We start from the raw sequence: 23,945 nt of genomic DNA, 5'->3' as shown, positions 1-23,945 counted from the left end.
TGTCCAAATCCTATGCAGAATAGAGACTCCTCTTAGAGGCAGAGGCCAAGTTAAGCAAGTGCCCCCGACCCCTGCACTGGAAAAAATTTAGGGTTTGAACTGAGTTGGGGACAGGAAGGCATGGTGAGGGGGACTGAGGGGATGTGGCCCATTCCAACTCAGGCCCAAGCCAAGGTACTGCTGCCTTTGTGTTTGTGGGTGTTAGATGGGATTACATCATTCTTTATTCTACTCATTGCTTTCCATACTCTGCCCTTCCTCCCAGGGGTTCAGGCTCGGGAGAGGCAGCCTGCAGAGCCCCCAGCCCCACTCCGGAGGCGGGCAGCCAGTGATGGACAGTATGAGAACCAGTCTCCGGAGGCCACATCCCCCCGTAGTCCTGGTGTCCGCTCCCCGGTCCAGTGCGTCTCCCCTGAGCTGGCTCTTACCATTGCCCTCAATCCTGGAGGGCGCCCCAAAGAGGTGAGTCCTTGAGAGTCCTGGAGGCACAGCAGGGCGCAGAGTCAATGGAGTGTCTCCAGGAACTCGGGAGTCAACTGCTATTACCTCTTCAGTGATTTCTCCCTTCCTGCATCCTCACCCAAGGTCTCCTCTCTTCAATAGCATTTGTACTTCTTGCTTTGACACTGAGAAGGTTCCCTGGGGGGGGGGGTGACAGGCATCGTGGGGGTGGCATATGGTACTCCCAAGACTTACAGTCTAAAGTGGGTGAGGTAAACTAGCAAACATCTTTTTGAGCCTTTGAGAAACAAGGCTCTCCTTAGGATGTTTTTGTGCCCAAATCATTCATTCCACTGCTGAGAAATGTCAGTGGTCAGAGGCAGTGGGTCTTGAACTTCCATAGCAGAAGAACTACCAGGGAGTTTGTTAAAATCTTTCATTTCCAAATGCCTCTGTAGAGACTCCAGCAGAAATACTACAGGACCCGGGAATCTGCATTTTGAAATAACCTGATTGGTGGGGAAATAGCTTCATGCCTAGGGCATTGCTCTGCAGAGGCAAGGCCCTTTGCTGTGACCCTCTTCTGAAGTAGTTCTGCCTGAGCTTTAGTGTGGACTAGCAAACAGCCACTTCCCTACTTAGCCACCAATAAGGATTTGTTGAGACACCGAGTGGCCAGCATTTGGGCTTACCTGGGTGAGGGAGAGAGTCAAGCTGGAGAGAGAATATGTGGGCGGCCAAACCTGCTGCCCTCAAGCCCAGAATCACCTGAAGAGGAACCTCTCCTCAGGGCTTCCTTCTCTTGCCCCCCCTCTGTTCTCCCAACAGCCCCATTTGCATAGCTATAAGGAGGCCTTTGAGGAGATGGAGGGGACCTCCCCAAGCAGCCCGCCACCCAGTGTGGGTAAGAGCACCTGCTAAGCCTGTTTTCCCTGTCCTCTTCCACATTTCCTTCTTAGTGTGTGCGATTGTTCCAAGTGAGGTGTTGGGGGAGGGGGGTGAGAGTCAGTGGAGGGGGGAAGGGCTGGAACTGGTTGCTTTTTACTCCACAGCTCACCCCAATCTCTACTCTGTCTCTCTGTGTTCTCTGCTCTCTACTCTCTACCTAAGGATGAGTCTACCTGGGACTCATCCCGACATCCAGGCTGTTTGACCTGGCTCTATATGATGGACCTTCCTGTGTAGACTGACTCAGTTTTTCCTATGCAATACTAGTGAGAAACCCTCTCCCACCAGGACCATTGCGGCTTGTCCTGTCTCTTGTTTCTGATGCCTGTCAGGCACCCTGTGTCACTCTTGTATTCTCTCATACATGTCCGCTCTCTCCTGTCATCCTTGACCTCCCGGAAGGGCATTCAGTTTGCATTCCCAGTGTATTCACTGGAGAGACTGGTTCCTGAAGAACAGACAGAGGGGACTGCTAAATATGTCTCAAGTCGGTCAGTGTTTCTTTCTGTAGGGGAAGTGCCTTGAGACGAATTAGGGGAGGTCATTGTTGGGCAAGTGATAGGATCACGCCGGGTGGTGAGGGATACAAGGTCCTGCAGAGAGCAGAGATGGATGGTGCTTAGTTCTTAGGTAGTCTGGGCCTGGACGAGTGTCCAGTAGTCCCTGAGAGTCAGAAGGCCAGCAACAGTCCTGGGAGGCATGGCTCCTGATGCACACACACACACACACACACACACACACACACAACACAACACACACACACACACACACAAAACACACACACACGCACACACGCACACACACACATGTGATTTAAAATTTCCTGTGTCAGGATGCTAGTGAAACCAGTTGTTAGTAATTTTTTTGCTAAATCAAAATTTGTCATTTCAATAGGGAAATCAAATTTTCAATATCAATATTTTATGGAGATAGTCTATAATATCAAAAATGTTATGCGATTACTTTGTGGGTAAGGTGCTTGATATACAATCATGAAGACCTAAGTTTTGACCCTTAGCCCTCCCCATACAAGAAAAGCCAGGAGCACCTGTAGTCCCTGCTCCGGAATGCTGAGACAAGCGGATCCCCAGGTGGATGGCCAGTCTTGCTGAATCCACAGACCCAATCTCAAAAAATGAGATGGAAAATGATAAAGGAAGGGCCTCAGCCTGGCTTCCATGTGTGCATGCTTCAGATACAGTGACATTGTTAGTATTATTTTTGTGCAACTCTAATCTAAAATATTGAGTTAGCAATATCGACATCTTAAAATTGAGCCAAGTATGATGGTAGACACTGGTAATTTTATTACTCTGGAGACTGAAAGGATGAGGGGGGGTGGATTGCAATTTTGAGACCAAGAGCCTGTCTTGAAAAAAGAAAAAACCCAAAAGCCCCCCCAAAAAAAACCAAAAAATGAAAACTAAATACTAAACAAACTCAAATGTTACTTTTTAAAATCATTCTTGCACACATTTTGAATTCCTATGTGTGTTTTGTATAACTAGTCCAGCTCAGTTCAGATTAGCTAATCCCAAACGCTCAGAAGCCAGGTAAACATAGAACAGTTATATAGACCTAGGGCACCCTGCTTACAGGCTGGCCTTGTGGCTTCCTGCGGCTAGATGCCATCTCTCTCTAGCCTTTGCCCTTAGACTTTTACAGCTCCTCCCACTCACCCCTGCATCCCACAGCCCTGAGGGCTGTATCACCCCTGTTGGGAATGAAAGCCATGTTAATTGTACCAGAATTGTTTCCTGTGGCTAGTCATGGGTGCCCCAGGGACAGATATAAGTCAGAAGTTTCATAAATGTCTCCAGGCTGGAGAGAGAGGTTGGAAGGCAGAGAAATGCAAGGAATGTTTCTCTCAGGAAGGAGAGGGCCGCTTGCCTTTGGAGTCACCCACTCCCTGCGTCAGTGTAAGGCCACGTATCTCTGGTCTGGGAAGCCAAAGAGGGGTGGAGAGGAGAAAACCAAGTAAAGGCTTCTACTATTTCTGAGTCCTCCCCCCCCCATCCCTTTCTCCTTGATCCCCTTCCCTTCAATCATACCTGCTGGGCAGCAATTGTTAGCCAGGACAGGGACTTCTCCCACAAACCCTGCTCTTAGCAGCTCATTCTTTCATGGTGATGCCATTCAAACAGGCGTTTGGGTAACAAACATTACTAATTGACAGATAAGTGCTTATGAGCAAACCGTGGTGTTAACAGCACAGCACAGGGAGGTGATGTAGAGAAGACCTTGCCTAATTCAGCCATGGAAGTGTATGCTACATGCATTTGTCCATTGGGGTGCTTAGGGATAAAGAAAAGGTGTATAGAAGCAAGGTCTCATCTGTACATGTGATCTGCTTGGGCACGTGTGTGTGTGTGTGTGTGTGTGTGTGTGTGTGTGTACTCACCTGCACACACAGATAAGCTATGCCTGCTGCTCACACTGAAGGATGCTGCTTTATTGTTGCTGTCTGTTTCTTAAAATAATGACCATGGAGCTAAGTTTGGTCATTTGCAGGCTACTTACTGCTCATCTGTTGAAAACCTTGGATAGTAGGGTTGTGTTTTCTCCTGGCTGTTAAGATCCCTGACATGAGCCCTGGGCCTTATTTCTTCACCTCAGAGATGTGCTAGGATACATGGCAGCTGCCACTGAGTTATCTTGTGACCGGGCACGATGCTACCCCTGTTGCTTGGCTCAAAATCCTTGGCTGATGGGGAAAAAGCTGGGCAGCCGTTGCTGACCTCTTGTGATATGTGACACCTGTAACCCAGATAGGCCACTCAGGAGGAGCCTCATTTCACCCAGGAAGCTGTGCTCTTGACAGAGGGGTGCTCCCAGAGCACCAAGCCTTGCTCTAACAAGGCTTCTCTTGCAATTTTGAATGGACCACATGGCCTAGGGCCGCTGAGCTTCAGGGATGGTAAGGTCCCTGCCTGTGGTGTTCAGCTCCATTTTTCAAGATGTGTCCTTTAGAGACTTGTTCATTTGTCTTTCATTTATGTGTGTGGTTTATATAGACTGTGTGTGTGTGTGTGTGTGTGTGTGTGTGTGTGTGTGTGTGTGTGTGTGTAGAGAATGCTGGGGAAAGAGAAAGTAGCGAGATATTAGTCTTAGAGAAAGGCAAAGACACTGGAAGAAGCCTCCAGTGTTCAGTAAATCTTCATGAGGTAAAGGGACACAGCTTAGAGAGGAGCCATGGAGGTCTCTCAGAGGTGGGATAAAGTCAGGACAGGGTGTCACTTCTCAACTCTCTCCCTTTCAAGCTGACATGTAGAGGCAGAGGTCAGGAGAGGCAGTTCAGCAGTGGGAGAACAGGGGCTGCGGGGCTGACTCTGGTTGCTCAGACCTCACCACTGTACACCCTGACCAGGATGTGACCTCATTTCTTGCATCTTCCCCTCTTCTTTCCACACAGCACGCTCTCCTCCAGGCCTGGCTAAGACACCCCTGTCTGCTCTGGGCCTGAAACCCCACAACCCAGCTGACATCTTGCTGCACTCCACAGGTGGTGAGTGGCTGAAAGGGAGGGAGGGAAATGGCCCAGGAGGCCAGGAGAACCTAGTAGCCTGGGCGGGTGTTCTTAGTAGATTCCCCACAGAGCAGAGGATGGGGGACCTTCCTGGGAATGAAGAGGGTGACACCTTGGGGGGCTGCTCTGCACCAGGGTATTCTTCCTGCCTACTACTATCTTCTGGGCCTTAGGGTTTTGAGACCTGTTTCCAGTTTTGTTAGAGTAGGTCAGCCCTGCTCGAAGCCTGGCCTGTGCCCCAGCACTTGTGTGTGTGTATAGACGTATAGAGAATCGTCAGCTATTTGGTGACAGCCTCTCACCCTTGCTGCAGCCCAGTGGCACCCTATGCTAAGCATCCTCATGACATCAGAGGCTGGACCATAAGCATTTTTTTTTGTTTGCCCATAAAGCTTTGCCGAAGAAATGAGTAGAACCCGTGATGTCTGCCCTACCCCCAACTCCCAACTGTATTACTGCCATCCTAGTTTTCTCTGCCTGTAAAAGTGCCTGCTGCCCCCAAGCAGACTCAGTTCACCCCTATGTTCACGTGCCCAGTGTCAGCAGCCTTTGACCCTGAGAATGAGAGCTGGGCTCCAGGGATTTTCTGAGCTGCTCCCCCAACCACTCCAAGACCACCTGTATTGGTTATGAGGTGGATGATGGGAGGGAGAAGGGTTACGGTCTGCAGAATGGTTACTGGCTCCTTCCCTCTACTTCCTGTTCATCCCCTAGTTTCTTTCTGTGGGGAGGGAGACAAGGGTCCTGGGACTTTTGATGGCAATTTGGAGTCTGCCGAACTAGAAAGTGACTCTAGTTTTTAAAGCTGAACTGGGGATGTTGGGGGTCAACGTTTGCTTTTTTCTTTAGTTGCCAGAAGACTGATCCAGCCAGGTAAGAGGGTAGTAATATGCATTTGTGAACAATGCGGGCACTGGCTTAGGCACTGCCTCCACGTGCTCTATATATGATCACCGGTAAACACACCCAGCCATCACGGGGATGAAGAGCTTCTCTCTCTAGCCAGCATGCTCTTACCTGATGCTCCATCTGCACAAGGCCTGGCTGCAGGGGCTGGGAGGGCCCAGGCTCCTGAGTAAGGTTCTGTACAGAGCAGATGTCAGCTTCCAGCCTCCCTTTCTTCAGCAAATTCCTTCTCTAGAAATAATCCTGATAACTTCTCTCTCTCTCTCCCTCTCTTATCCTGGCTCTTCCTCTCATCTTTATCATCTGCCCTTCCTTCCTGCCACTCCTCCTCCTGTCTCTCTTCTCCTCCCTCAGAGGAAGATGAGGGAAAGGAGGTGACTAACCCTCCAGAAGGTAAGTGCGCTTAGCTATGTATGACTCCCACTCTGTAGGTCTGTGGATGGCTTTTCACATGGAGTTTGACCAGGCTGGCTTGGGATAGATCTCTTTTCTCACCTGCTCTCAGGTGACTAGGCATACAGCCTTCCTGTCCCCACCCTCTGACAATGAGATGCCACTGTGGGCACCACCTGGATGCTGCCTGGGGAACGTGTTGCCACTGGGCACTGGTTCAGGCACAGCTCGTATCCAGACGCCAGTATGGTGCCACCTCGATGACAAAAATAGCCCTTGTTCCACTTCCTTTCCCAGGGGCGCATGCACCACCTGGGCGGTGTGCTGTGTACACAGGGAAAGTGGGAGAGGTAGAGAAAGCAGGGTGTCTCTCTATCAGACACTCAGGCATTTGAGCCTATGCAGGTCCTGCTAGCAGCTAACCTGTGCACTGAAGGTGTATAGCTGGATTTTTCTTCTTGGGTATTGGTAGCATTCGCCTGGCAACGGTGCCTTCAGTAGAACCAGTATCGGCTTGCCGTATGAGCTGGCTACTTTTGTATCTCCATGACGGCAAGCTGACAGACAGCACTTGGAGCAATGGTTTATTTGGGCTCACGGTTGAGGAGAGATTTCAGTCTCTTATGACAGGAATGGAGTGATGGGTCAGCTTATTGATGGCAGCAAGTATGTGAGAAAAAGCTGTTCACCTCAAAGAAAGCAGAGAAAGAAGCAGCAATCAGGGGTGGGCATTCCCTTAAAAAGGCCATCCTGTGAAACTCTCCCACCTCCGAATGGTTTCACAGCCCCTGCAGTGTGATCCCTTCAGCTAGGGACTGAGTGTTCAAAACAGGAGCCCATGAGGGACTCTCAGGTTCAAACCATAGTGAGATAGCATCCCTGGTTTAAAGTTACAGTCCTAGAGCTAAGACTTAATTTCCTGTCGGCACAGCGGCAGGAAACCTATCTTTCTGAAACCTGGGCACCCGTGGTTACTGCAGGCTGGTTAAGGGCTCACTCCCATAAAACATGCCTCAGGATACCCATGTACAATCCTGAGAAACAATTGCTCTATCTTAGTTTGTGTTACTATTCCTGCACAAACATCATGTCCAAGAAGCAAGTTGGGGAGGAAAAGGTTTATTCAGCTTTCACTTCCATATTGATGTTCATCACCAGAGGAAGTCAGGACTGGAACTAAAGCAGGTCAGGAAGCAGGAGCTGATGCAGAGGCCATGGAGGGATGTTACTGGCTTGCTTCCCCAGTCTTGCTCAGTCTGCTTTCTTACAGAACCCAGGTCTACCAGCCCAGGGATGGCACTACCCACAATGGGCTGGGCCCTCCTCCCTTGATCACTAGTTGAGAAAATGCCTTACAGCTGGATCTCATGGAGGCACTTCCTCAACTGAGGCTCCCTTCTCTGTGATAACTCCAGCTTGTGTCAAGTTGACACAAAACCAGCCAGTACATGCTCCCACCCCCAAATAACTTTATTTATAAAAATTTATTTTATTTGTGTGTGTGCAGGTATTTGTGTGTGCTGCACATGTGCACATGTATATGCATGCCATGATATATGTGTGGAGATTAGGGGAGTCAGTTTTTCTCACTCTACCATGTCTGTGTGTGGGATCGAACTTAGGAACTCAGGTTGTCAGGGTTGGTGGCAAGCCTTTACCCACACACCCTTTATCCACTGATCTATCCAGACCCCTGAGAAATACTTTTAAAGAGTTCATAGCTGATCTCAGCCCAGCCCAGCCCTTGTTTGAAGGAAGCCTGGCATTGTTCCTCGACAAGAAGAGGGGCTGTGATCTGGCAGGAGAAGGTTAGCTCAGGAGGGCAGACGTTCAATAAAAACTCACGGTGGTCATGGAATAAAGGACACTGGTCTGGGTGGCTCCGTGTCTCTGGGCATGCATGTCCTCACCTCCACTGGAGGCGTTAGACAGGTGAGTACCAGGCTCCCCCCACCCCCAGCTGTGCTGTGTTAGGTGTTCCCACCTTGGGCCTTGGCTTTGTGTGGCCATTTCTATAGGGTACTGGTTCTCAGTCTTTGTAAAGCTGCAGCTCTTTAATACAGTTCCTCCTGTTGTGGTGAACCGCCCCCACCCAACCAAAAACTTATTTTTGTTGCTACTTCATACATGTGATTTTTGCTACTGTTATGAATTGTGATGGAAATATCTGATATGCAGGATATCTGGTATGTGACCCCTGTGAAAAGGCCATTTACTCCCCCACAAAGCGGCCACAACCCACAGGTTGAGAACCACGGTGCTATAGGGGCTTAGTTTGGTTTTCTTAGGCTTGCTTTCCTCTGCACTGAATGCCTTGGCTTCCCCCCAGCATGGGTATGACTGGTCTCACGAACTTTTTGTCCTACATGTGATGATCATTGCCTCTGAGGAGCTTTGCTAATTTCCCTATGTTTTTTAATTAATTGTCTTAAGTTTTAGATTTATCGATTTTATGTTTATGAATATTTTTGCCACTGTGCATGCACTTGTGTGCCTGGTGGCTGGGGAAGTCAGAGGAGGGCGTGGAATTCTCTGGAACCGGAGTTACAGATGGTTGGGAGCTACCGAGTGTGATGGGAATTGAACCCAGGTCTTCTACAAGAGCAGCACAGACTGAACTGCTGAGCCATCTCTCCAGCCCCATTTGCTGCTTTCTAACACCTGTGTAGAAGCTGCAGAATTCTGCAGACCCAGCTGCCGATCTGGGAAGCTGGGGTCAAGGCTGCTTGCATGCAGGGGATGGATAAGCTTTCTCTAGACTGTTTCCCATGGGCTCAGTGCTTGGCAGCACAGAGGGGCTCAGGGCCTGAGTGTGGGTGGCTGACTTAGTACTGGAGTGGACTCTCAGACTCCAGGGAGAAAGTCACTGCGTAGGCACACAGGCCCTGGCAGCTCTGTTCTGTGTCTGGGTGACTGTTCAGAAGAGGGAACATAGACTGAACAGAGCTGAAGTGGAGCCTCCTAAGTATGCTTGCTGCACAAATGACTCTGAGCTTGTGAGTTCCCTACCCTTCCAGTGGCCCTTGAATCAGAGCAGAGGAATTTCTGAAGGGAAGGTTTCATGAGATCCACCCAGCCGCGCCTGTACTTTCAGGGCTGTGGAACTAAGGTCTGGGTTATGGTGGGAGTGAGGGACTCGCCCAAGATCACAGACTAGAGGCAGCAGGGCCAGACTCTACTGTTGGGCTCCTGTTTTCTAGTCAAAGGGCCTTGTCTAAGCTCTGCCCTGTCTCCAAGCTCGGTAGCCTGGGCTTCCAGTTTGGGAGTGGGTGGTGAGGACAGGGGTTAAAGGCGAGCTACCAGTTCCACATTTCATAACTCAGGCCCCACCTCCTGGGTCAGCCCAGTCCACTTTCTTTGTTGACCCTTGGAAGCTGTGCTTGATGTCCTTGCTGATACTTTGATGGGAAATTCAGAAAAAGAGGCTTGTGAGGAAAAATGATCAGTGGCAGAATTCTTCAGCCGGGGAAGGAAGAATGTGAGAGATGTTTGCTCTGTTCAAGCCACTGGGCTAAATATATTCGTGTATTCTTTTCTTCATCGAGGCACTGAGTCAATCCCTGTTCTGTGTGCCTGCTATACAGCAGGCAGCCGGCCAGGCTCTGGGGAGATAAGCTATGTTTTTTCCTCTCATGGCCATTTTCATAAGTGAATTAGAATTATGTATGGAACATTTCGAAAGGAAGGAACACCGGTTTCTGAGACCTTAGGCTAAAGAAGTAACGTGTTGGGTGGACATGCACGTGGGATGATATCAGCCTGGTAGATCCTGGGTAGAGCATGGAGACAAGGAAAGTGATGTACATAGGCTCTGGGCTCAGATGTCATAACGTGTGTGTGTGTGTGTGTGTGTGTGTGTGTGTGTGTAAGTGCACATGTGCACACACTTGTGTGTGTGGAAGCCTGAGGTTAACGAGGGATGTCTTTCTCTGTCACACCCCTCTTTGTTTCCTGTGACAAGGTCTCTTGCTGAACCTGGATCTTGTCATTTTGGCTATGCTGTCTGGTCACTGAGCTCCGGAAATCTCTGTTTCTAACTCTCTTCTTTCCTGGTGCTGGGATTGCAGACACTTGTCACTGCTCCCAGCTTCTGTGTGGGTAACGGGGTTCAAATTCAGGTGCTCTTTACCCACTAAGCCATCTCCCTAGTCCCCAACTTGTTTATTTCCCCCTAGAAACTTAAACAAAACAAAACCAAACAATAAAACTGGTGCACAGAACCTGTGCATGGTGTTTGTGCTGTGGTCTAGTCGGGTTAAACAGGCCTTGTGGGGGGTCAATGTTACAGTATTTTTTTACTGTCCATAACAGAGCCGAGAGGAAGGTAGGAAAGACTCTATTTTATTAACGAGAGGGATTTGATGGCCTGCCAGGCTCATAGGGATCAGGGGCAGAGTTGAGAATCTGTATCATTGTGGCATGTGGGGGCTGCCTCTTCCGGTGGGCCCACATAGTACTAAAGGCACCTGAACATCTGAGCAGGGTTCTTTTCTGAGAGGGAAGGAGGGAAAGACAGCTCACCATGGTGGATTTAGGAAGGCTTCCTGTGTCCGGTTCCGTTTATCCCTGTGATTCCAGGAGGACAGATTTGGCATAAAGGAAGACATTGTTTCTGGGGACTCTGATGCCTCTGAGATTCTTGGTGATGCTGTTTTGGAGGCATCAAAACAGGTTACCTGATACAGAGTGGTCCAGCACCTACCATGCACCCAGCCATGTGTTAGGGACTGAGATCTAAGGATGAATGAGGTTCCCAGGGAAGGCAGAAATCTCACCATGAGACAGAGGTGCTTGGGGGCTGAGAGGGGGTTACATGTGTCTCAATACTAATGCTAGCTCTAGATCTGGGGCTCACAGGGTCTCTTCACTTCCTTCTCCACCACCATGTCTTTAATATTGTATGTATGTATGTATGTAAGTATGTATGTATGTATGTATGTATGTATGTATGTATGTATGAATGTTTTGTAAGCTGGATTGCACATGTTAGGCAAGTGTTAAACCCAAAGGCCTTCTCTCCACCCTGTAAGTCTTCATTTTATCAGGGTAGGCAGTACTGGTCTCTTCAGCCCAAGTTTTGTTTTGTTTTGTTTTTTCCAGTGAGTAAGGTACTTGGGAATGTAGGTGAAAAGCAGATAGTCCCCGGCGGCAGAGGAGTAAGTCACCCTTGTATTCCATTGCTCCCAGCCGCCAGCACCACTTGGAATGGGTTTGGGCTTTTGGAATGTTCTCCATGAAGTGCCCTCCCTGGCTCCACTTTTCCTGCCCTACCCTGCTTGGTGGCCTATGGGTCAGCTGCTCCCTAGGAGACTGGAGGAGGAGTCGGAGTCCTGACCACCATCCCCCACCCCACCCCAGGGAAGGAATGTGCAAGGGTGGAGGGAGGTTGAGGTCAAAGACCAATGTGGAACCAACCAGACTTACCAAGAACTAAAAGGACATGTCCCTTCTCCAGTGCCTCCATCCTGGGCAGGTGAGTGTTTTTATTTCACACGGACAGGGAAATGGAGCCCATTAGGCTCTCAGCTGGGCAGAGGCACTACCTAGGTTGATTGGGCGTGACTCTGTTTCAACTCGGGGCCTTCTTTTAGCTTCCTGTTGGCAGAATATGGGCTTTTTAAAAAGAGAATTTAGCATAGAACATGGTGCTTACCTAATGTGTGGGTTGAGGTCTTGGCAGAAGCCCATGATTCATTCCAGTAGGTGATTGAAAAGTGCAGGCAAACAAGAAGGGTGCAGAGACCTGTGTGCTCCCTAGCAGAGGGGGGGGGGCTGTCCCTGCCCACCCAGAAGGAGCCAGTACAGCTGGGAAAATAGAGAATGGGCTACAACCTCATCTTCTCCCTCCCAGTCTCCCTGTATCCCTCCCTTCTCTGCCAGTTAAAGACCCAACCATTCCGGCCAAAGGCCAAAGCTGTCTGGAGTCATAGAGCAGGAAGCCTGGGGGAAGCAGGTAAAACATGGCCCCTGGGATGCAGATAAGGGTAGAGTGGGAGAGCATAGGAAAGATGGTCAGAGTGTCTCCAGTATAGGTTTCAGCCTGGTTTTTAAGGAGTAAAGACAGCAGAGTATTGGGTCTGATTTCTTAGGCAAGGTGATGTCTAGGTGGGGCTAGGAGGGTCATGTGGCTCCGAATCTGTGGCTTAGATACACTCAGAGGCCTCTGTGCCAGGTGCTGAGGCTGGTGCTAGGAGCCCTTGCTGGGCAAGTGATAGCTGTGGGTTACAGGGATCTCTGGGTGAGAGGATTGCTGTGTGTCATGGGGAAGCGAGTAGAGCTGTGCTGAGCTACTCGGAGGGCCTGGGAAATGTTCAGATGGAGTAGCAGGGATGGTGAGGGACAGGCTACTGGCTTCTCAAGTTTGAATGGTCTTATGACCTGTGAGTAAAAGCTGGCTGCAAGACTATCTGCCTGGGTACCTCTGCCACCTCTGCCCCGTACTGGCTGGGTACTTGTGTTCTCCAAATCTTACTGACCTCACACCACTCTTGGCTGCTTTTGCCACTGTGGGTGACCCTGTCGATCTGGCGTTTCTCTGGCTCATGGGTTGGTGTCCCTGTGAGACTGTGGATCCCCTTAGGCAAGCCAGGACCTATATTGTGAGGTTGGAGACACAGTGCTAGTCACAGCCATAGGCTGGCTTTGTGTCCTGAGCAAATTACTCCGCTTCTCTGGGCTAAGGGGACAGGTTAGATCAGAGTCAGCACTCTGGCCCCTGACAAATTCACCTGATACCTAGTTTCCCAAAGAAAATTCTGTTGCAGACGGCCGTGCCTGGTGATTTAGCTGTTGTTTGCAGACACTGTCATGCACGACGGTTGGCGTGAGTGATTGTGACAGAGACCATCTGACCTTCCCACCTAAGCTATTTACAGAGAATCTGACCGGTTCTGTGTCACGGGGCCTCATAGCATCTCCTCCTCCACAGTGCGAGGGCCTGGAGAGGCCAAAGTTCAGATCTTCTCTGTCAGGTTGCCTTGTGACCCTGTGAAGTGAGGGGTAGCAGCCTGAGCTGCTCTGCCTGGTCTCCTCATAATCTGACCTCCAGCTCAGCGTGTTCAGGGTTGGGTGTGGATGGTGGGGGGGCCTCTTATGGAGTGTGGTCTCGACACCCCAGGTAACCTCCTTCCCAAAGCCAGGTTTTCCTCCTGTTGAGGGAGCAAGCTATTCATTTATTTTTCTCAGCTTTCCCTCATCCACCTGACCAGAGGAACCCGGGGAGGGATTCTCCTGCGTAGGTCACTGTAGTCCTGGCTCTCATGGGCTGCAACGCCTGGCTCTCCTAGGGGAGCAGCATTTCTGGGCCGGCTTTGGTGAATTTTATGGCTGTGGCAACTAGGCATTTGTGCTTAGATCTTGTCCCAGTGGGGCAACAAAGATGGTGGCAGGATCCTAGGTGTTGGCAGTGACACCCACCCCCTCCATATGATAACGTTCCTGGGAGAAGCTCAGAACACTGGATCTTGTTCTGATTCGAATAGGCTGATTTCAAGGGCTGGCCTCTGAGGCCATGGGATTCTGGGTCCAACAAGCCTGGTCATTTTACTCTTCTGGCCTCAGTCTCATCATCTGTCAAATGGCCTTTCTGTCACTAATGTTACTCTGAACTCTAGGTGGGGGAATGCTGTGAGCAAAACCCATCTGTACAGAGCCTAGCACGTTGGTTGTACCATAGTGGACACAGAATGTCTGGCTCCACCCAGGCACGGGGTTCTTCGAATCAGTCTTCCAGGGAATGTTGAGTGCGTTGTGTAGACGTGGGTGGGGTGTCTTGGCAGGAAGGTGTTGGTGAGTGTGCAGTAGCTGGGACTGGGTATTGCTTGACCAGCAAGCTGGGTGCTATCCCGAGATATGGACGGAGGTGATAGCTTTGGGGCTGCTCTAGCAGACTGAGCATCTGGGGACCCTGGGCAGAAATAAGACTTTGAAGGCTGGCCTTGGACAGGTATCTGAGTTCTTATGGGGAAGAGCTGGTGGCCCTTTGCAGAAGTAGAGACTAGAGAAGCAGCGGCATCTAAAAGCCAGTGCTCATGAAAGCTCGTCTCAGGCTGGGGAGTAAGGGCAAGCAGGAGCCTCAGGAGAGCATCCCAATGTCCTGTGGAGGGTTTCCATACTGAGTCTTTCTTAGGCTGGGCTCTGGGGGTGCTGTATTCTTTGGTAGGGTGGGCGCATTCCTACCACACCTATGTTCACTCCTTGTCTCTTTCTTTCTAGAGCCCCGGAGCTATGTGGAGTCTGTGGCAAGGACAGCAGTGGCGGGGCCTCGAGCTCAGGATGTTGAGCCCAAGAGCTTCAGTGCACCAGCTGCCCATGTCTATGGGCATGAGACTCCCCTGAGGAACGGGACCCCAGGGGGCTCCTTTGTCTCCCCCAGTCCCCTCTCCACAAGCAGTCCTATCCTCAGTGCTGATAGGTAAGCCAGGAATGGGGAGCACGGGGTGAGAATCTGGGCCTAAGACCTCTGGGATCCTCTTAAGACTGAGGATGGGGCAAAATCTCATCGAGACCGCTACCCTTTGAAGGCACTTTCTTGAGGCTTAAGAATTAAGATTTGCTGGTCCCAGAAGAGGCAAGTGAGGCTGGAAGGAGCAGTAGCAGAAACAGGCTTCAACCTACAGGTGTATGTGTCTGGAGACTCTCTGTCTCTGTCTCTCTGTCTCTGTCTCTGTCTCTCTCTCCATTTCTCAGACCTGAGTAATATGCAGAGGCAAGCTACCTGTGTACAGCATGGACCAGAAACAGAGTACCGGAGGGCACAAAGCAGGGGCTGTTACTTCTAGCCAGGGAAATCGGGGAGGGGGGCAGATGCTAAAGGACCGTGATGTATAGCGGAACCCAGAAGGAGGGCAGGATGCCTTGGGGTAAAGATATAGGCCAGAGGGACAGAGGACTAGGGTCCATGATGTAGACAGAAGGGCAGCTCAGAGCATGCAACCCATGAGCCCTACCCAGGGAAGCACATCTTGATGGACAAATGATACTGGTATCCATCTGAGTGTGCCAGACAGGGAGAGATTGGGATTCCCAGGGCCGGGTAGGAGAGGACAAGCCTTCAGAAGAGTTCCTGTTTGGGGTACACCTGGGAGATTCGAGGATGGGTGGTGAGAGCGAGGTTCCATGCTATGATGGGAAAACAACGAAGTGGTTGAAATGGTTCTGGGCGAGGTCTAGAGGCAGAATGGCGGGCAGGGGAGGGAAGCCAGCATTAAGTCAAGTCTCCCTGATGGGAGACCCTGCCCCCTTTCTCTTCTGGAACCCACTGCCCTTGGTGCTGGGATCCGCATGGCCTCAGACCCCAGCTTTCCTCCTTTCCTTGTGGAGGTCAGCTTGTTGCTCACACCCACACTGGCCAAGCTCTGAGCCCTGCCCGGACTGGCAAGACATAAGCAGAGATGTTCCTACTGGACTCTGGTTCTGAACCCTCCGTCTAGGCAGACTCCCTCCACATCTCCCCACCTTCCTTCCTCCCCACACGGTGGAGGCCCCCTGCACCAGGGATGGAGTAGTGGCGGGGGTCCAGTTTCTCATTCGCCCTGGCTTCTTCCTTATACTGCTCCATGCACCCAGCTGGTTCCTTCCGGGGTTCCAGAAACTCTAGAACTCCACCATAGGACCCCCCCATCCTCAAAATCATCCTCTGTGCCACATGGTGCAGCTGGCTGCAGCTCCACCTCATCACAATCCAGCTTTTCTCCAGGGTGTTGTCTAGGCCTTCTCCCTGGCCCTGCCTCTTCTGCCTGGGGCCCTGAGCTCTGTAATGACCTTTCTTTCCCTGGGGCTGCAAAGCATTAGCTGTTTGCCACCTCCCTCTGGTGGCTGCTTTCCTCGGTCTCGGGGCAACCTTTTTCTATTCCATCACGTGCATGAACCAAGTCCTAGATCTACCAGCTTGTCCTGAAAGAAGGAGCTTCATGCTGGTACCATTAGTGACCACATTTGGGGTGTGTGTATGCTAAAGATAGACTTCCCTATAACCCAAAGTCTCTTAATTTGGGGTACTACCCTAATTGGCTTTTTTCTTTGCTTTTTGGAGTCACCTAGGAATGAAAGACCAATGATGATAAAACACCCAGAGAAACTGAGTCAAATTGGCCCATAATTGGAACAGAGACAAGTGGTTTAACCGTCTCTCCTAAGTTTCTGTGGTGCTGAGGGCTTATGCTAGGACAGCTGTCCTTAGTTTCCCTAGTGATTGCTTTGCTCTGATTGGTGGTTCAGTAAGGACTGTGTGGGTTTTGGAATCAGATGCATCTGAGTTGAAAGCTTGCCTTTTAGAGCCCTGTAATGCTGAGCTTACTCCTTAAACTCTCTGACCCTCGATTCTTTCTTCCGATGGCTCCATTATTGTAACGGATAAAAGCCCCGACTTCCACTTCACTGAGTGGAGCTCTTACTGTTCTTAGTGGCTGGCCACTCAGCCAAAGTCCACTCTTTATTAAATATCACACACTGACCGTTCTACCTGTCATCTCTCTCTCTAGCACTTCCGTGGGCAGTTTCCCATCAGCGGGGAGCAGTGACCAAGGTCCCCGGACACCCATTCAACCCACGCTGGACACCAGCATCCGCTCAGGCAGCTTGGGGCAGCCGAGCCCTGCAGCACTGAGTTATCAGAGCTCCTCACCTGTTCCTGTTGGTGGCAGCAGCTACAGCAGCCCTGACTATTCCCTCCAGCCAGTCAGCTCTTCTCCAGATATCCAAGGCCAACCGCAGTTCAGTGCGGCCAGCGTCCACATGGTACCTGGGAGCCCTCAGGCACGACACAGGACAGTGGGCACCAACACACCACCTAGTCCTGGTTTTGGCCGACGGGCCATCAACCCCACCATGGCTGCCCCTGGTAGCCCAGGTTTGAGCCACCGGCAGGTGATGGGTCCATCTGGTCCAGGTTTCCATGGTAATGTGGTTGCTGGCCACCCAACCAGTGCAGTGACCACTCCTGGAAGCCCCAGCTTGGGCCGGCACCCAGTGGGAAGCCATCAAGTTCCAGGCCTCCACAGCAGTGTGGTCACCACTCCAGGAAGCCCAAGCCTGGGCCGACACCCTGGGGCTCACCAAGGGAATTTGGCCTCCGGTCTCCATGGCAATGCTGTCATTAGCCCTGGGAGCCCCAGCTTGGGCCGGCACCTGGGTGGGTCTGGATCTATGGTTCCTGGAAGCCCCAGCTTGGACCGGCATACACCTTATGGTGGCTACTCTACCCCTGAGGACCGAAGACCAACGCTGTCCCGCCAAAGCAGTGCCTCTGGCTACCAGGCTCCTTCCACACCATCATTCCCTGTTTCTCCTGCCTACTACCCTGGCCTGGGCAGCCCTGCCACCTCACCCTCGCCAGACTCAGCAGCCTTCCGGCAAGCGAGCCCCACACCAGCTTTACCAGAGAAGCGGAGAATGTCAGTGGGAGACCCCCGGGCAGGCAGCCTCCCCAACTATGCCACCATCAATGGGAAAGTGTCCTCCTCACCTGTTGCCAATGGCATGGCCAGTCCCAGTGGGAGCAGCACAGTCTCCTTTTCTCACACACTTCCGGACTTTTCCAAGTACTCGATGCCAGGTGTGTCTCTTATATTTCTATTTGCCCACAAGTTGGGACGTCTGTCTCAGCCATCCCTTGGCAGATGACTGTGGGCGGGCCATCGACTCATAGGCCTGAGTTCCTTGCCTGTAGCGGGGACTGTATCTTTACGGCTAGCACAGAGTTCACACATGCACATGCGCGCACACACACACACACACACACACACACACACACACACACACGTGTGCATGCACAATGGGAACATCTTCAGCATATATTCGTATTTCGAGAGATAGTACAACTTAACAGAACTGTGAGACTCTGCTGGCCTGGACCACTGTGCCGTTTATCAGCACCGCACATCAGTGACCAGTGGACCGGTTGGTCAGGTGGGCCAGAGTTAAGGTGAGGGTGAGATGTTTCAGGTGATCCACATTTTCTCAGTCGGACTCTGTGTGCAGAGACCCCGGGGCTTCTTGTGTCCATGGAAGATGCAGACAATTAAAAATAGCCTGGAGTGGACCTAAGGCTCCCAGGCTCTCTGTCCTGTGTCTTCCTAGGCCCTTCCAAGCTGGGACACTTAGAGTGACCCTGCACTCCCCTGCTTCCTGCCGCCTACTAGGGACATCTGGTTCCCAGCCCCAATCCTTGAAGGATGTGAAGTTTCTAGGAGTTAGGACACGTCCTGTTTCCCACCATCTTGCCTACTTAAAATAGCCTTTGGAGTCAACACAGGAAGACACACTGGATTGCAGTCGCCTCTGACAGCTCCCTAGATCAACCATGGCTGAGCTTCAGAGGAGGGTCAGGCGCCTGCAGCAGATGGCATCCTCTCTAGCTGCACCGCCTGGGAAAGGAGCTCAGTCCCCTCAGGCCCTGGAGATGGAGCCCAGGTGCTCATGAGAACAAGGCTCTGAGCTGCAGCTGCAGGCTCCTTCTCTCCTAACTTGGTGGCACCCTCGACGCTATGCACCCTGCTTCAGTCTCTCACAGAGAACTCTAGAACTGGGAAAGTGGATTCTTCCCTTTCTTTCTTCTCCCAGGCCTGGCCCGTTTGCCTTCTTTTCTGCTTTGTGCTAAAGGGTGAAAGTGTTAGTGGAAAGCAAGGCTAAGTTCTCCAGTCCAGCTCTGTGGTCCAGTGGTTGCAATTCACAAAGATCTCTTAAGTGTTCTATGAAGAACTGAGGCTGAGCTTGAAGGCTCGGAGCACAAAGATAAGGAGTGAGGCATGGTAACTCTCATCTATAGTCTCAGCTCGGAGGGGAGAGGGAGGGATCATGACACATTCCAGGGAAATGCCATAGATGGGCTCAGTCTTGTCCAAACCCCTCTGCAATGTAATGTTCTGAGAAAGAGGCTATGGTCTCAAGTACCTGGATGGCGATGGCATCTGGCTGCATGTAAAACACTGTAGATGGTCACTAGAGTACTGGCCATTCCCTGGTCTAGATGATGGAGGGTAGGAGTAACCTGTGACCCTACTTATATAGAATGGCACTTTCAGTGTGGGGTCAAGGGAGGATGGACCGTGGAGAGAGGCCTGGGTCTTTTTGCCCTTGCCTGTGGATGGTAGACTGAGGCTGAGGGACAGAGCTCAAGGAGAAGGGACTAGAGAGGTGCCAACCTGTGGGAAGGAAGTGAGGACGATGGCCTCAGAATCTTCTAGGCACAGGGAATGGGGTGGGGGAAGGGTTTTCCAGCAGCTCAGTAGATACCTTGCCAGATCCTTTAACCAGAGAAAGGCCAGGCAACAGTTATGGCTGTCAGGAGGCAGGCTGTGGTAGAAGATAGCTGGGTACCTCCCGCCATGTTCTGTGATGTTTGAGGACCCAGCTTTCTGGTTTATTTTCTGGGGACACACACTTGTTAGCTTAGAATGATAGAATTAAATTCTGTCCTAGCAAAGGACAGAGATCAAAACCCAGATGTTGGCAGGGACTCGGACGGAGTGCTGTTTGCAGACCCTCTCCACACTTCTGATGATGGTGGTCCTGTGTCTCTTGACTTACAGATATCCCCGTTTTCACCTGGTACAGTCTCCATGTGTCTGAGAAACTCATCATATTGTATTAGGGCTCATCTCAGTCTGGCATGCCTTTGTGTAAATCTGATTGTATCAGTAAGGATCCTCCTTTTAATAAGACCACATTTGTAGGTTCTGGGTGTTAGGGTGTCAACTTCTTTTGGAGAGCATGCAATTCAACTGTGAAACCCCTTTTGTTTCTTCCCTTAGACAATAGTCCGGAAACACGGGCTAAAGTGAAATTTGTCCAGGACACTTCCAAGTATTGGTACAAGCCTGAGATCTCCAGAGAGCAAGGTGAGTTGGGGATGGCATTGTTGGCTTAGGACTCCATCAGAAGACATCATAAACTCCTGTTCACCATGTCTACTTTGAGCAAGAACTCATTCCTTTTTGCAGTAGGTGGTAGTCCCAGAATTGAGGTTGGGTTCAAAGTTGGACAGGAAAAATAAACACTTCCTGTGTAAAAGGGGGGTGTCAGGAGCAGAGCCTTGGAGAGGTCTAGCAAAGCCTTGGTTTTCTGAGGCAAAGTAAGAGGCCAGCCAAGAACATCTGAAACTATGGTATGGATGATGATGATGATGATGATGATGATGATGATGATGATGATGATGATGATTGTTCAGAAAAAAAATAAGCAAAACCAAGTTTGGAATGTAGGCCTGGAGATGAACCCCAGGATGTCTGGTTATGGGATAAGGACCAGCAAGGAGGGCCTACAGGTTCACTCTTACTTTGTAAATGAAGTAATAGACTAGTCCCACTAGCCATTCACACACTGTCTGCTTCCTATCGTGAGGCTGGCTGAGTAGTGGCTGCAGACAGCATGGCCTCCACTACTGGTTGTTTATGGTCATCCTCAGAGATACATGCTTTGCTTGGAATAGCAGGGCCCACAGGAGCCTGATATTTGATATCATGCTTCCTAACATCATGATATCAAAGAATGTCATCTCAAGAGAGAACAGAGTCCTTCAGGTCTGTGGGACTCAAGCTAACTCAGTGCTAATGGCTTCTTGATGGCTCTACTGTTTCCTTTCCTTTTTCAGCCATTGCACTCCTGAAGGATCAGGAGCCAGGGGCCTTCATCATCCGAGACAGCCACTCCTTCCGAGGGGCTTATGGGCTGGCCATGAAGGTTTCCTCGCCCCCTCCAACCATTACTCAACAGGGCAAGAAAGGTAGAGTCTTTTCCTCACCAGGCTGAGGCTGGGGTTGGGGCTTCTTGCTTTCTTCAGACCCTTGGGTACTGAACAAGGTTGTGATGCACCAGGGCTGGTCCCTGAGAAGCTGCAGGAGATGGAGTGGTGGTTTTTGTGACAGCAGACCTTTGGGACTTGGTGTGTGTGTCCTGGCTGGACAGAAGGGGAGTGGATGGGGATTCCCATCCCACAGGGCTGAAGCCACATTGTCTCAGTAACACTTTCTCCCATCTCATTCTCTTCACTGTGGATGCCATGAAACGGTGTTAGGAGGTAGTGTTGGGGTGCTGTGACACTGAATCACCAATTCTGTTTCTTTTTCAATCCAGGAGACATGACCCATGAGCTAGTGAGGCACTTTCTGATCGAGACAGGCCCTAGAGGAGTGAAGCTCAAGGGCTGTCCTAATGAGCCAAACTTTGGTGAGTATCCTTGCTTGTCATCATGATCTCTGTTCCAGTCCTCAGGGGTACAGGGCAGGGGGGTGGGAGGAGTCTGACCCAAGGGTTTTTGTTTTGCTGCTGCCTGTCCTCCTGGGCATAGCTTTGGCGGAGGGAAGGAACGGTTGCTTCTTTTTTTTTTTAAGATTTATTTATTTAATGTATATGAGTATGTATATGTAATGTATCAGAAACACCAGAAGAGGGCATTGGATCCCACTACAGATGGTTGTGAGCCACCATGTGGGTGCTGGGAATTAAACCCAGGATCTCTGGAAGAGCAGTCAGTGCTCTTAACCACTGAGCCATCTCTCCAGCTCCATGGCTGTTGTTTTTATAAATAAAGTTTTATTGAAAGCCACACTTTCTAGCTACGTACTACGTGCTGTGGCTCCTCTTCTCTACCAGTTTCCTTTCTGTATTTGTTCTGCTCAATTGAGATGGACTGCCAGTACATTAAAATAACAGCAGTAAGAACAGCTGTCCTTCTTGGCCACCAAGATGTGAAAGTCATCATTTAGCTTTCATGTTGTTCTGGTGTTATAGCAATCCTCAGGGTAGCTGTCTCTCTCCCCATTCTGCACACGAAGAATGTGTAAGGGCCACTCAAGTTCCCCAGATAAGCCACAGAGCTGGGGTTTGATGTCACAGCTTTCCAGCTGCAGTGATCTGCTGTGGGTTCCCAGTATAAAGGGGGCAGGTTTTCAGTTCTGTTGCTGGAGTGGCCAAGTGGGTTGAAGATAGACGCTGGAGGCTGGGATGTGGCTTGGGTCTCAGGTTTGAGCCCCAGCGGTGCCAGCAAGAGAACATTCTGCAGACACTGGGGTGGTGTGGAGTTGAGGTAGGGTTCCTTGTGTCCGTTTTCCAGTGTCTCTTAGTCACTCTGTCTGGTTGTCTCTCCCCACAGGCTCCCTTTCTGCCCTGGTCTATCAGCACTCCGTCATCCCACTGGCCCTGCCCTGTAAGCTGGTCATTCCAAGCCGAGGTAGGAGATATCTATCCCCTCATGTTGTCTGCCCAGATTGGAGCCAGGTTGGAAGCAATACAGGGGACCCCCTCCCACATTGTCTATTAAAAAGGGGGGAGGGGAGGAAATGTTCATTAAGAAGCTTAACTCCAAGAACACCCATTAACTGATTTGCCAGATTGTTCTCAAAAGTATTCTGGTGCTTTAAAAAAATCCACACTGAATTCTCAGAACAGGCCTCATCCCAGGGGAGATCCCAGGGGAGATCTGAGAAGCTGGGGACAGGGACACAAGGATCATGTCCTGGCACATAAGAAACACTTCTAGTGTCAGCTGACCATGTCTGTTTATTCAGTTTGACACACTGAATTATTAATAACCATTGGCCAACATTATTAGCTTAAAAGTTCAAATGTAACTTCAATAACATTAGTAACCACATAATTTAGACACTAATTCAATTATATTTGTATGGAACACACCAAATCCGTTGATATTTAAATCATATAAACCGGCACCTCTCAGAACACAGTGCCTGCAGCTGTTGCTTGTGGGAACTTGCTACAAGGCAGCAATTTTCAAATTGTCAGGACCTCTGGGTCAGAGCCAGGCCTGGGGCTGCAGACCTGTGGCCTGAGCAGTGTAGGAGGTTGAGCTAGGTGGATCACAAGTTCAAGACCTGCTTTGGCTTGCAGGGTGAGTTCAGGTTCACTTGGTCAACACAGAGATCTCAGAATAAAAAGAGACAAAGAGAAGTGGAGATATAGCCACACACAGGTGCAGCAGAGCATTCGCCTTCATGTGTGAGACCCAAGGTCAAGTTTTTTTGTTAAAGTCTAGTTGAGGTAAACCACATGTTCTACGTGGCACTATAAAGTCACGTGTGTTACTGTGGGTGCGTATTGTGTCCTGGTAAGATCGAGCTGCTTGGTCCATCCGATACTTGACTCTAACTCATCTCAATGTGAGTTGGAACCAGTCACTCACTGGTTCATACAAAGACACACTGGTGTACAATGAGATGCCTGCAGTCCCTGTAACTCCTTGAAGCCTTGCTGTTTGCCATATGCTGGGTTTTTGGAGACCCAGGGACATGAGCACCATCACTGTCACTGTCATCTCATAGACTCTTAGCAGTTGCTGTGGTAAGGGATCTGAGCTCAGTTCTGCTGGACTCTGGAGCGCCCTAGCAGTCTGCTGGGGCCTTGCGATCATCTTATACACGCAGCACCAACTGCCAAGACCCACCTTGAAAGAGCATCTATTTCAGGAAGCTTGTGCAGTGCTTGCCTTAGGCCCAGCCAGACTCGATTAAATTACCGTTGGGCTTTAATTACTAATTGAATTTTTGTTTCAGACCCCACAGATGAATCAAAAGATAGCTCAGGCCCTGCCAACTCAACCACTGACCTGCTGAAGCAAGGAGCAGGTAAGTGTCACCTGAGATAGGACCGATGCCCAGACCTGTCTACCCCACCCCCTGCCCTGTCCCCTCCCGCTGGTGCAGAATTGGAATTTTTGGTCAGATTCCATTTCTCTGTGCAGTTGCATTGGCTCAGGGCTTGCCAGAAATTTGTCTGC

At 50.5% G+C, this 23,945-nt stretch overlaps 1 protein-coding gene across 13 annotated transcripts in view; it reads left to right on the top strand.

Annotated features, from left to right (window-relative positions):
* TNS1 (tensin 1) overlaps window positions 1–23,945 on the top strand; it is a 153,088-nt gene that overhangs the window by 121,540 nt on the left and 7,603 nt on the right. For 7 of the 13 annotated variants that reach the window (XM_080933463.1, XM_080933460.1, XM_080933459.1 and 4 more), the window contains 11 exons: window positions 266–462; window positions 1,270–1,345; window positions 4,802–4,894; window positions 6,176–6,214; window positions 14,429–14,627; window positions 16,696–17,768; window positions 19,966–20,052; window positions 20,805–20,936; window positions 21,287–21,379; window positions 22,305–22,382; window positions 23,722–23,793. In XM_080933463.1, the coding sequence (XP_080789589.1) occupies window positions 266–462; window positions 1,270–1,345; window positions 4,802–4,894; window positions 6,176–6,214; window positions 14,429–14,627; window positions 16,696–17,768; window positions 19,966–20,052; window positions 20,805–20,936; window positions 21,287–21,379; window positions 22,305–22,382; window positions 23,722–23,793 (2,139 nt within the window). Of the gene's footprint in view, window positions 1–265; window positions 463–1,269; window positions 1,346–4,801; window positions 4,895–5,764; window positions 5,789–6,175; window positions 6,215–14,428; window positions 14,628–16,695; window positions 17,769–19,965; window positions 20,053–20,804; window positions 20,937–21,286; window positions 21,380–22,304; window positions 22,383–23,721; window positions 23,794–23,945 lie in introns of all 13 variants that reach the window. The other 6 variants (XM_080933461.1, XM_080933462.1, XM_080933470.1 and 3 more) reach the window with 2 other exon arrangements.

Source organism: Micromys minutus, assembly GCF_963924665.1.
Source record: "Micromys minutus genome assembly, chromosome: 19".
In the NCBI taxonomy this organism is placed as follows: Eukaryota; Metazoa; Chordata; class Mammalia; order Rodentia; family Muridae; genus Micromys; species Micromys minutus.
Note: the sequence above shows the minus strand (reverse complement) of the source record. Positions and strands in the feature narration are given on the sequence as shown.